This window comes from Chenopodium quinoa, unplaced genomic scaffold, assembly GCF_001683475.1.
Source record: "Chenopodium quinoa cultivar QQ74 unplaced genomic scaffold, ASM168347v1, whole genome shotgun sequence".
NCBI classification, from domain to species: Eukaryota; Viridiplantae; Streptophyta; class Magnoliopsida; order Caryophyllales; family Amaranthaceae; genus Chenopodium; species Chenopodium quinoa.
This window is the reverse complement of record NW_018743920.1, coordinates 1933430-1946475: the sequence shown is the minus strand read 5'-3', so window position 1 is coordinate 1946475 and position 13046 is coordinate 1933430. Positions and strand designations below refer to the sequence as shown.

The 13046-nt window shown below is 36.5% G+C and overlaps 1 protein-coding gene across 1 annotated transcript; it reads right to left on the bottom strand.

Moving 5' to 3' along the window:
• Window positions 1–8140: 8140 nt before the first annotated feature.
• On the bottom strand, window positions 8141–9707 carry LOC110687593 (late embryogenesis abundant protein 2-like). Its single transcript, XM_021864235.1, has 3 exons — window positions 9481–9707; window positions 8692–8760; window positions 8141–8451 (listed from the first exon to the last, which is right to left on the bottom strand). The coding sequence occupies exons 1-3, from the start codon at window positions 9532–9534 to the stop codon at window positions 8377–8379; spliced, it is 198 nt and encodes a 65-aa protein (XP_021719927.1). The 5' UTR covers window positions 9535–9707; the 3' UTR covers window positions 8141–8376.
• Window positions 9708–13046: the final 3339 nt, after the last annotated feature.

The window sequence follows — 13046 nt, the reverse complement described above, 5'->3', positions numbered from 1 at the left end:
GCAAACACACACACTTACACATACACTCTTACACTCACTCACACACACAGACACACACACACACACACACACAATAATTTCATAATCTAAAATTAGAACTAAAATCAGTTTCTGAAATCAGAACTTCAAGCAGAAAGATGAGGGGGCAAGGGGGATAGGTTTGTGGAGGGAAGTAGAAGAAGGGAGTGTGGTTGGTGTGCAGGAAACAGACCAAGAAGAAGGGGGTGGGGCTTGTGCATAGGCAAGCAGACCAAGGAACTCAATGCTCATTTGTGATATAACCAAACAATTCTTTGATCTTTTGTCAAATGAGCAAATAATTGAATGCTCATTTGTGAAATTAGCAACCAAGTATTTGCTCATTTGACAAATGAGCAACTAATTATTTGCTCATTTGACAAATGAGCAACTAATTTATTATCGTTGCTCATCACATATTATCAAAACAAGTAGCTAAAGAAACTTATACATCAAATATTATCAAACCAACTTCTGTTTTTAGCACTCATTTTACATGGAAAACATCTAATTCTACCAACTACATTCTCCTTAAGCCTAGTAATCATTTGATCAGCATTAATAGTCCCTTGTTCAATTCCATGTGATAACATTCCTCAATCGACAAATAATTTACCAGGCATTTTCTAACAAGCATTTTATCAAACACCTTGTATGCACTATCAGGATATACAAAACATACTCATTGATAATTATCAATTGTTCAGTTAGTTGATTAATCTCTACCCCGACAATGAAATCACCCTTAGGCCCAACCAAGTCTTCGACACCATACTTCTTCCTCCTGCGGACCTGCAAGTCCAGCTCGTCCGCAACCTCCTCGATGGTGTCAAGGATCTTGTCTACAGGCACAATTGAAAATCCTATTGAAATTTTAACGAAAATTCTAAATTGAGAACACACAAAGTAAAAAAAACCGAGCAAAAATTAGAAAGTCAAACTCGGATAACCAAAATTAAGAACATTCATATTCAAAAATATCCAGAATACTAAAATCGAAATTAAAAAATGTGAAACCCAAATTTTTGTAATCAAAATTGCACAATCTTGATTTAAAATTCAAATTAAATCATAGACAACAACGAAAATCAAAATCAAATTAACTTACAGTGCCTTAATAATTGATGCAATTCGAAATTTTCAGAGCAGTAAAATCAAAATTGAAAAGTTGAACAAACCTTGATAATTATCGAGCCTTCAAATTCTTTAATCGAAGTTATTCGTACTTGTGAAGAAGAAGAAGAAATCAAAATTGTCAAGCCTTCAAATGGATTAATCAGTCGCCATTGATAATTATGGAGCTTGGTTGTGTAGAGAGAAAAAATGAGAAAGTTGAAGCAGTTAAGCGTGCTTTGTCTTTTAATCTCGGCCATTGAATTTCATATAATCTAATGGCTAGTATTGGTTCTCACATAGATGAAGGTTCTCACATAAAGGGTGGTTCTCACCGGATCCCGACCCTATATATATATATATATATATATAATTCAAACATCTGTTTTTTTTTTTAATACTTTAAATAGCTTCGGATAGCTAAAAGTCATTGGTGTTATCCGACGGTTGTAAAAACGATCTTTATGTTCTTACTTACTTAAAATCCATTGTATTAACATTAATCTCACTTTTCTCAATTCTCTCTCTCCTCTCATTCCCCCTTTCTAAAAGAAGTAGCATTTCAAGATCTAAACCCTAGCCCTAGATTATTTTTTCCTTGGATATCAATTTTTTAACGTTTTAGGGAATAATTTCAGATTATTTAGCAGTTTTTGGCAATGAATAACTGTTAATTTGTTTCCGAGATGCAATGTACCTGGTTGGCTCCTGCAAAACCCTCATTTAGGGGAGAAATTCTGTAATTGGCATGTTTTCATCTGTTCGAGGCAACGGAAATGTGTCAATTCGGTTTTCGTTGCGAAAATGTTGGGTTCATCGGAGGCAAATTTGGTACAATTAACTGATTTTTGTGGAGTCGATGATGATGAAGAAGTAGAAGTTCGAGGAGTTCACTAAAGGGAGTTTATGCAAAAGATTGTGGTGAAAAGCCTTCAGTATCTCCAACCTCATTTAATGGGTCAGCTAGCTAGACAGGTGCTTGGAGGGAATGATGAGGTCTGGAGCTTGGGAGGACCAGCTTTCTCAGATTGGTCAAGCATTGTGCCTCCTAGTTTAGATGGGGGTTTATGTAATCCAATGATCTTTGATTGTAATCATGAATATTTCTTAGTTCCTGCTACTCTAGGTACTGCTACTTTTACTACTAATAATCCTAACCCAGATACGTCTGGTATGTATGAACATAGTGTCACTTTGACACATAATTAATCTACTTTCCCCCTTTAACCACTAAAACAAAACGTTATTGACGTCATCACTGTCCATATGTCACTCTCATAATAAATATTTTTCCCCTAAATGCAAGGATGATGTCATCTTCTTTTTTTTTTTTTTTTTTGTGGATTTATCATATTTAATAACTTTGAAATTTGAATATTAGAAGTTTCTACATTACAACTACAACCTATCATTGAAATATATATTAGGCGACGTTGAACACATATTATATCATAATTTTGATAAAAATCTAAAATTTTAAAAGTACAGATGTACAAGGTGCATAATTCTTATTTTTATTTATCTATTTTTTAAAAATGTACAAATTATAAAAATAGATTTTATTATAAAACGTGGATCGCACGAGTTCTAACCTAGTTGTATTAACATTAAGGGACAAACTGTTTCTATTTTCAACCGGATTCCCTCAAATCCTATCTATCGTCCACGTACACTACGTCATTTCTGTTGTGACACAAAAAATTTGTTTTAATATGTTACTTAGTACTTGTATATATAAGAATAGTGAAAAAAAATTAAATGCATTAATTATTTTGGGTAAAATTTCTTAAATAATCTTAACTTTGGTGAATTTAAATAATCTCAATTGTCGCTTATTCTATTATAATTCCAACTTTAATGCGAGTTTCTTTTATTAATCTCAGCAGGTCATTTACCTGTTATAAGAGGTGACCAGGCCATGTGTCGCAACATGCGTGATTGGTAAAAAAAGAACAAATAAATTAATAAAAAAAACAAGAATAAAAAAAATGAAAAACAACAACCAACCCATTGCCGGCAGCCTTAGCTCCTCCTCCCAGTCGCATCACCAAAACCAACCCACCCCTTTCGCATCACCAAAAACTAGGGGTGAAATTTCAATTTGCGATGTGGTTTATTGCACACACCGAAACAAAGCTATATAAATTCGTTTTGGGATTTTTCAAACCGCACCACACCATATTATTATGCGGTCCAAATCAAACCACACCAGTCGTTTCTTATTCGATTTAAAAAAAAGAAAGAAAAAAAAAAACTAAACAGCGTTATTTTTTGGGCCTAATGTTTTTAGCTTGATTTGAAACTTTTTGGGTCTGACTCAACATAACTTGTTTTTAGCCTTATATAGTAGGAATAAAAATCAGATCCGAGCTACAATTAAGATATAGGCCTATATTTCGGTTTGGTTTTCAGTTTTTCGGGTTTTCAAATCCTAATACCGAAACAAAACCGCAAACCACAATTTTTTTTAATTTCCTATACCGCACTGAATCATATTAACAAAAAAACCGAACTGCGTTACTAATTCAATTTGGTTTGCGGTTCGGTTTTAAACCGAATTAGTTTCACCCCTACCAAAAACATCCTCCTTCCCGCGCAACCCATCCCCTAAACCTCTCCCTCCCTCTCCCACTCTCCAAACTACCCATAACCAAAACCGACGCCACCAATATCGCCACCGCTTCTTCCTCTTACCCCACAAAATAACCCATAAACAAAACCCTTGCCCCCGAAACCGTCCCCCTTCCCTAACCCCCAAAACCACCTATAACTCAAACCCTAACCACTAAAACCGTTCACCACCACTCCCCTAACCCCTGAAACCACCCATAACTCAAACGCTAACCCCCGAAACAATCTCCCCTCCCTCCTCCAAACCCCAAAACCTGACCCCCCCACTTTTTATTTCCTCCCTATGTCGGAAAATGCAATTAAAATGGGGTTAGGGGGTAAGTTTCCGGGGTGGTGAGAAGGGAGGGAGGTCGAAAATGTGGGGTTGGGGATCAGAGAGGGTACTAGGGTAGTGCTAGAGTAGGGCTAGCTGGTTGGTGAAGGGGTGGCCACAAGCGTTGGTGGCTGGTGGTTTTATCCTTTTTCTTTTTCTTTTTTTTTAATTTTGAATTTTTTAATTTTTGAACCCATTAACATACGAAATGTGGCAAAGAATTTGTTTTCAAAAACTATTTAACCTTTTCTTCAAGTCACCGGTAATTGGAATTGAATAAAGAAAACACATGTGAAGTTGGGATTATTGCAGAATACATGAAAGGGGAATTATTTAATTTAAGTTTATCAAAACTAGAATTATTAAAGTGAATTTTCCATAATTTTATGGTGGAGGATGTAGCTTCCTTACTTTGATTGATTTAGGATTCTAGCTTAGTATTGTAAGTATTCTATTTATTTGTATTTAGTTTAAGGATCGATATAACTATTTATTTTAATAATTCGTATTATTTTTTTGTACTATATATTAATCTAAATTTAGGATATGCAATTGCACACCAATGACTCAATGAGGCCATAGGAGAGATAAAAAAACACTCATAGATTTCTATATTGAAGTTCTTAAGAAATGTGAGTTTTAATTAAAAGGGTGTTGTTGAAGTTTATGGGTTTTTTTCCCCAGGTTTACACGTAAAATATCAATTGCACTGTCTTTTACTTCCAACACCTTATTCGATATAATTTTATGTATTATTTGTGTTTATGCTTCCTCTATTTTCAACAAATGAGAATAAAGTTACGTGCTTGAGGATGGAATACTAAAATAAAGATTATATTGTATGAAACTTGTAACAGTTTATCTTTTACATTATTCATGACAAAATTTAATTGTATTTACTTACACATCCTTTATTCTCTTAAAATTTCATTAAGACTTTGTTTGCTTTTATCTCTCTTCATTATTATTGTTAAATACGGGTTTGGGCCGCACCCGCAAACTGAAAGAGAAAGAGTTCACTTCACAAGACCAAAGGGTGTTCCATTCCAAAATCATATGGCAATGGGAGGTTTAGCCCCTTAGCCTTATAAAGTGTTTAACTCTCTCAATTTATGTCAATATGAGACTCTTACATGTGTTATTTGGTAGGGTATGCTTCAGCAATTACATTCTCCCTGTTTAATATCTTAATTAAACCCCTATTCAACGTGACTATTAATCCAATGCCGTCTTACACTTACGTGCATACCTTTTAGACACCTTGTTCAGTGTGACTATTAATTATAGTAATTTTATACTCTGTATATGACTATTAATTCAAAATAATTTAATGTAATCTTTTACTTATACGCCCTTTAAACCCCTTTTTAAACATAACTATTTTCTTTATAACTATTAATTCCAAACACACATGGAAAAAATCGCCACCATTATTACAGAACAAACAAGATTCTGGTGGGAGAGGGGGGGGGGGGTTGCCTTGTTTTACTGAAATTCATATGTACGCATTTGTGAAACATCAAGATCAAAGTATATATTTATTGTTACGCGTATTATACACACATTTTAGAGAGTAATCGCACTGGTTTTTTATACGTACATCACATCATTGCTCATTCACATGCATAAGCGCATAACAACATAACAATAATTACTACGGCATAATAAGATTAATTTAGGAAGCTTCAGATGCAGAATAAAAACAAATCAAAAAGTTACAATAAAACTAATTTGAAAGCAACGTACAAGTACCTTTAATTCTTCTAGAGTTAATATCTAATAGCCAAAATATTGTTTCCAAAATACAAAATGTTATACTATTCAATCAATGAAAAGATTAACGAATGTGCAAGCTAATTTGTGATAAATGCAATTAACAATAATCGAAGAACGAAAAACAAGGTAGAACAAAGAACAAGAACGAATTTACCGTGGGAACCCGAGTACTGGGAGAAAACCCACCAATCCACTATGGAGTAACTTGATGATGATGATTACAAGCTCTCAAGCTCACTTGAAAGCTCACACCTCTCTTAATTCACTCTCTTAAACCCTAAGAAGATGAACTAATTTCAAGAGGCCTTTTTTTTTCTCTCCTAAATCTCACATCATGCCCCTAATTAATGACATACATGAGTATATATAGTCTAAGAGTATAAGATACAATCCAACGGCTAAGATTAAAACCAATCGCACAAGCCGAAACGAAGCAACAAAACAGAGCGCAGGTAGGTTCGGCCGAACCTACCCAGAGTTTGGTCGAACCTAGGGTGGTTCGGTCGAACCTCCTCGAGGTTTGGTCACTCCTCCTCTAGAAATGAAAACGGGTGCACCTACTGACTTAAAACCTGGTTCGACCGAACTTTTGACAAGTTTGGTCGAACCTTAACAACAAGGCAGCTTCTATGTAATCTCCTCATGTCTCCATCCTCTTGAACCACTCTCCACACATTTCAGAACCCAACAATCAAGACATTTTGAATTATTTGTATTAGAAAGAAGTTAAACAAAAAAGTACACTACAATCATAATGCATGTCTAAGATGTAGGGTTATAAATAAAGGACTCTCTCCACTTTTTATTTTCAACAATTTGCAAACTTAAACTAAAAAAATACACGTTACACAAAATATATATTATGGAAGATATGAAGTTGGTAAAAAGTATGGTGTTTCTAGCTGTGATAGTAACTATGGTGGTAGGCACTTGTACTGCGGATGCCGCCGGTGCATTAGCTCCTGAGCCGCAACATGAGTTGCTCCCTATTTCGAACATCTTACTCGAATGGGCTAGAGGCAGGGTCGTTGATGATAATCTTAGTTGTATTCCAATAGGCCATTCATGTGGTGTCTATCTGAAAAAAGATTGTTGCAAAGGTACCGTATGCAAAATTGGCATCCTTCCCGGCCGTGTCACCGGTTCGTGCCACAAGTGCCCAGGCAAAGGGGATTTTTGCGGTCTCTTTCGCAAATGTTGTGAAAGTTACAGCTGCAATGGAATTTTCTATGGTCATTGCTCTTAGATGTATGTGGTTCTATCTGATATGTTGTACGTGGTCGTTGCGCCGAGGCTATGCTATATTATTCTATCTTTGATTTATTTGGTGTTGTTTTGTGTTACAATTATTTTGTGTTGTTTTGTGATATATTTGTACGGGGTAACTTGTAAGAAAGCATGGTATGGTTTCTATATTCTAGCTGAATACTTCTATATTAATTAAGTCGTAGTGAAATGAATATAACGTATTGGTATGATATGGTCTTCCATCCCGTGTAAGGGGTTGCACTGTTTTTTATTTTTATATATATAATTTCAAATTATGTGTCATTTTAATCTTTTGTCCGTTTAATTTTTGTTCCAAAATTTTCTAAAGCAAACCTTATATATAGTCAACTAAATTTTTGGATGATGTTGATATGGATACACAAAAGTTTGGGATTCAGTCCTTAATCCTTTGCATGTTATCACTCTCTATTTTTTGTAAAAATAATGAATTATGATTTGGAATTGACCATAAGTCCAACATTTTATCAATTTTACAGATAATGAATATCGATATCTTTAATATTTTTTTATTTTTTAATTTTTTTTAATTTTTTTTTATTTTTTGGCACTAAGCTACTTTAAGTTTTAAGCTTGACAAAGTACAACTAAAATCATTAACGTTGTGATTTTAATTATCTTCTACTAAATATTTAAGATTAATATTGAACGGGGCTAGGTCATTATGAAATACCGTACCCCCACCATTTCTATGTAAAATTCTCATTTCACTATAAAATAATCTTGTCCCAATATAGATAGAAAAATTGTAGAAAAATTGATTAGTTCTTTCGATCTATTGCATACGTATATTTTAGTTTCTCTTTCTCTAAGGGTAAGAGCAGTACTTCCTAGCTAGAAGGTTCGGTCTACGTTAGAGATTATAGGTAGGTACGGTTGACAACATATTATACTGTATGAAATACAAGGGTTTTACGGGCTTCATGATCAAATATACTGAGTAATATTCTCTCATTCAAGTAATGCAATAATGGCGATGGTAAATAAAATAACACAATTCTGGTGTACTACATATATAAGACTTCAATTATAACCTTGTGTGTATAATTACGAAATGTTTAGACCATACGCCTATTAGACGGAGGAATTGAACTTCCATCTTATACAAATTATTACTCGTAAGTATAAGCTAAGGAATCAATCAAACACAAAATTCCTATTTTATAAGTCGCAAATATAATGCATTGCGACAAGTCTAAATTAAAAATATTGAAACGCTTCATTCAAATTTAGGTGCTTCATTTGTTCATCCCGGTTGCTTCCTTCACTGAATCCATGGTGTCTCGCGCCTTAGCTTGCATGTGTGCTCCAGCCTACATACAACCAATATGTTTTCAAAATATGTTCTAATATTATCAAAAAACAATAAGTTCATTTCACAACAAAAATAAATGTGTATCTTATTATAATTTTTTGTAGATGCTAATAAAAGTATTTTAACCCCGTTCTATTATTTAGAAAAAGAAGATTTTACTAATCATACAATACCTATCTTATTCATATACTGTAAATGTTAATTTTATTATCTAAAAGTGTAGGCAAAAGAAAATGACCTCTTGAATGGATTCCTTAGTTGATTGGGTAGCAGAGCTAGCCTTGTCCGCCATGTTGCTAGCCTTCTCCTGTGAAAATATTTTTTTGAAAAAAGGATTAGCATAATTGCATGCACGATGAGTACGTATAACATTTATTGAAACAAGATAGTATTAATGTAAACAGGATAAAAATAAAATAAATAAAAAAAAAAAAAAAAGAGATTATCTCAAATAAGTGTATAAACTTATGAATCACTTTCAAAACTCAATTTTGTTTATGTAAGTCATCCGAAAAAATTAATGACTATGGAGTAGCTTGCTTGCTAACAAGGTGAATATATAGTTAATATTACCGCTATATTCATTTGATCCTAACATTTACTATTTGTACAAAATTTACGAAATTGGTGATAAATGGGCACGTGACTGGGTGTAAGAAAAAATTATATATACTCCGTGGTTTAAATAATAGATACGTAGTACAATGTTAAAGAGTGGTTTGGTGAGTAAGAAAAAAAGGTGAATAAAATTTCAAATTGTCATAAAAGTTGAAAATATAGTAAGGTATGTTTAGGTAATTTACTAATATTGAAACTAAAAAAAAAGTGTTAACACTTTCAAAGGAAGGATTAAAATGTAAATTTTTAAGTGTTAAGATCATTTGAAAATGTAGGTAGTAAGGAGAATATTTAGGTCATGATAAACATGCATGTCATAAAAATTATGCATATCAAAGGTACATAATACGAAGTATAATGTTATTAAGTTTAAAACGTATGCAGATATAAAAGATTTCAAAATTATTACCTCGGTTTGGCCCTTGGCCTGACCAGCATGGTAGCTAATGTTTTGTGAGTCCATTTTCTATAAAATTAATTTGTGGGTTTCTTTTTGAGAATTGAAGAAAATTGTTTTTTTGAGAAGTGCAGATGATTTGCTTTGTAGAATTAGAGCAGTGAATTTATAGTTGTGTTCAAAACAAATGAGTGGTTGATTGTTTTGATGATTTCATTTTAAGGAATAAGCTCTTGGTGACAAATGGGTGCTTAATAATTGATATATGATCCATTTTTTAAGCAGGAAACTCAAAAAAAAGAAAAGATTTATACATGTTTTGTTTAATGGATGGTACTGAAATTGTTGGAGTATAAATTAATGGTTTCCCCTTTAAACTCGGTGAAGCATTTTTAATATTTGTGGTTAAATTTTTAATACTCTTCATATTAGGTAGTAGTTGTTAATAGTCAAATTTCGATCTTAATAAACGGGTGAGATTGGTGATTTTGGATGGGAGAAGCAAGTATCTTGTAGATAATAATGTTATTATTTAATTAAGTGTGCCATAAACAGGAAAGCTTGCAAGCTAAGGTCACGTCTGGGGGGTTGTCCTTGGCCCAAGGGACGATAGCCCAAGTTCATTATTAGCAAGGTTGTTTTATTTTATTTTATTTTTTTTATTTTTATAATTGTAGTTTAGTCCCATGTCACACGGTTATTTTCGATATTAAAAATAACAGGGCGTTTTCTGTGTGGTTGATCACATTATGTAGCCGGCTTACACACACCAAAACATTGACAGGTAAACCTTGGTTGAGTAACCCCTGAACAACCGAGTAACATCTGATCGAGTAACTCTTGGCCGACCAAGTAACCCCTAACAAATCGAGTAACCCCTAACTGATCGAGTAACCCTTGATCGAGTATTTCATGACTGACTGAGTAATCCTTAACCAAGTAATCCCTGACCAAGTAAATTATGCCACAAAGTGTAATAAGTCATTATCTAACACTACTATATTAAAATAAAATAATTGTCCAAAAATACTATTGACAAATTTTTTTCCTAAGGATACATACTACGTATTGTCTACATATTTAACCATGTCCGGTATTTACTGGGTAACGCCCGTATTTAGACACGACTTTACAAACATACCTCCCTTATAAATTCACCCTATTTCACTTTCACCTCCTTTAAACTCTCTACCTTGTTACCCCACCACCCACCTAACATCCACCACCGCCGAACATCCACCGCCACCGAACAACCACCCCCACCATCCACCACTCCACGTCATAATTTTTTTTTAAGAAAATTGCTTTACTCTTCAACGATTAGCACAAGCGGTGAATGGGCGAGTTTGAAGAAGCAACGACGCCGCCGGAGAGGTTGCCAGAGCATCTCTAAATTTTTCGTCGTTTTTTTAATTTCATAATCATAAAAGGAACGCTTGGATTTTTAGAATCTCCCCCGACACATTATAAAATTTCAGGCGTTCAGGGGGGAACACTTGAAATTTTAGAATGTCCCGGGAAAGATTCTAAACTTTCAGGCGTTCCTTCTGTTTCGGGGTTTTTTGATGTGTCCTGCGGGAGAGTTACAATTCCAAGAATGCCCTTCGACGCCTGTGCCTGCAAAATCACGAAGACTCCTGGGGGTAGGAGCTCCGCCTCCGACGATCAAGTTAGTAAAGGTACGGGAGGTAGGATGCACGTAATGTAGAAGTTACTTCTCGCGTAATGGGAGAATTCCGCAATTAATATTGCTCGGGATGGGTGTTTGTATTTATGAGGAGTATTGAATGTTCTCAAATAAACTTCAGATGCCCATTAATGAGGGTCCTTCCACTATTTATAGTGGGGAAGGGATGGTTCCCCTTTAAGGGTTTAGAGGACACGTGTCAGCAGAGGATTGGAGCCCTGCCGACCAATGGCTGGGTGCCACGTGTCACTAGGCCATTGGGCCACGTGTTTAGGGTATTTTTACCCCAAACATTTGCCCCTCACTGGTGCTGACGTGGCAGGGTGCCACGTGGCGCCGGTGAAAGGTTTTTTTTTTTTTTTTTTTTTTTTTTTTACAACTCTTCAGATTCTTTTTGAAGGATGGAAAAGCAGAAGGCGAAGAGTCACGACTCTTCACCTTCTGGGACAAATCCTATAAATAGAAGAAGATGCCCCCCGAGCTCTCATTTACAAACTTTGCCAAATTTCTGAAAATTTGAGAGCAACCGGCAATTTGAGAGTTGAGAGCAGTCGGAGTTGAGATTGGTTAAGAGCATCCGGTCTACAGACCGTCTGGGTCGTTGCAAGCTAGCCAAAGGTTTTCGCGAGGGTAATCAGAGAAACCCAGCCGGACTTTGAACCGTCTGCGTCTTCGCAAGCATCCCAAAGAATTTCCAGATTTTCTTCTAGGTACCGTCTCTATTCTTTCTAGCTTTTTCATGTATTTCCGTTTGAGTCTTTTACTCGCATTTTTGTTCATTGGTCCCACAAGTAGATGGACCCCTTATACCCATACCCGGAACCTAGCTGTGAACTCAGCCGGTTTATTAGTACGGCTGAGTCTAGAACTGGGTCTGCCGCCTCTATTCTTTGGGACAACCCTTTTTCAACACCCATATCGACCGACTCTGTGTCTGTGCAGGACACAATGGCCAGAATCCGGTCTACTGCCAGAGATCCCAACTACAGAAGTGGGAGCTCAGATGAGCAGCCGCCTGAGGTCCCAGCTTCAGGCGGTGAAGTAGAGCAAGGAGAGGTAGAGCAGAGAGGCTCACCCGGGGGCGCTCCTAGCACCCCGGGTGATAGAATTTTAAATGAAGAGACTGCTCCCCTCCAGGAGACCGGAGAGCAGGCAGGCTCTGATAACGAGGTCTCCAACTTCCCAGCCGGCTCAGATGCCGGTCGCGTTCAAAGTAGCAGTAGCAGCTACTTAACCGAATCTGAGGATAGCGAGGAGGCGGAGAGGCCTTCTTGGGATAATAGGAACGATCCTCTTATGATCGCCGTCTCCTCTAAGGACCGCGAGCTCATGCGGGCTGCGCTGCCAGATTTTATCAAACGGCGGCCGCTGGGGGGTGAATATACAATAAAAATCCCGGCTGCTCTGGGAACAATATGGTGGGAGGATGGACAACCGAACGCAAACGCTTGGTTCGGGTGCTACGAGGCGGCCTTCTTGGTCGGAGTCCGCTTCCCTCTCCACGACACAATAAAAGCCATTCTTAGGGGGTATGGCCTGGGTCTCTGGCAATTGACCCCCAACTCATGGGTAAATATTTTAGGGTATATCGCCGCTTGCGAGATGCAGGGCCTCAACCCCGGCTGGGAGGCGTTTGCCCATATGCAATATCTGAGTAGGAGCCCCGGCGGCTGGAGAGCCTGGTATACCTTAACCACCCAGCCCAAATACCTTATGACCTTGGACAAGCCATCCAAATGGTCGGACTGGAAGCACTGGTTCTACTTGGTTAAGGCCCCAACTACGGCAGAGAACAGAGAGTTCCGGATCTACAACCGGAAACCAGAACTCTTGGGGATCAAGTGCTGCCTGCCCCCTGTCCCGGAGGATGATAGAGAGACCATCCTTGACT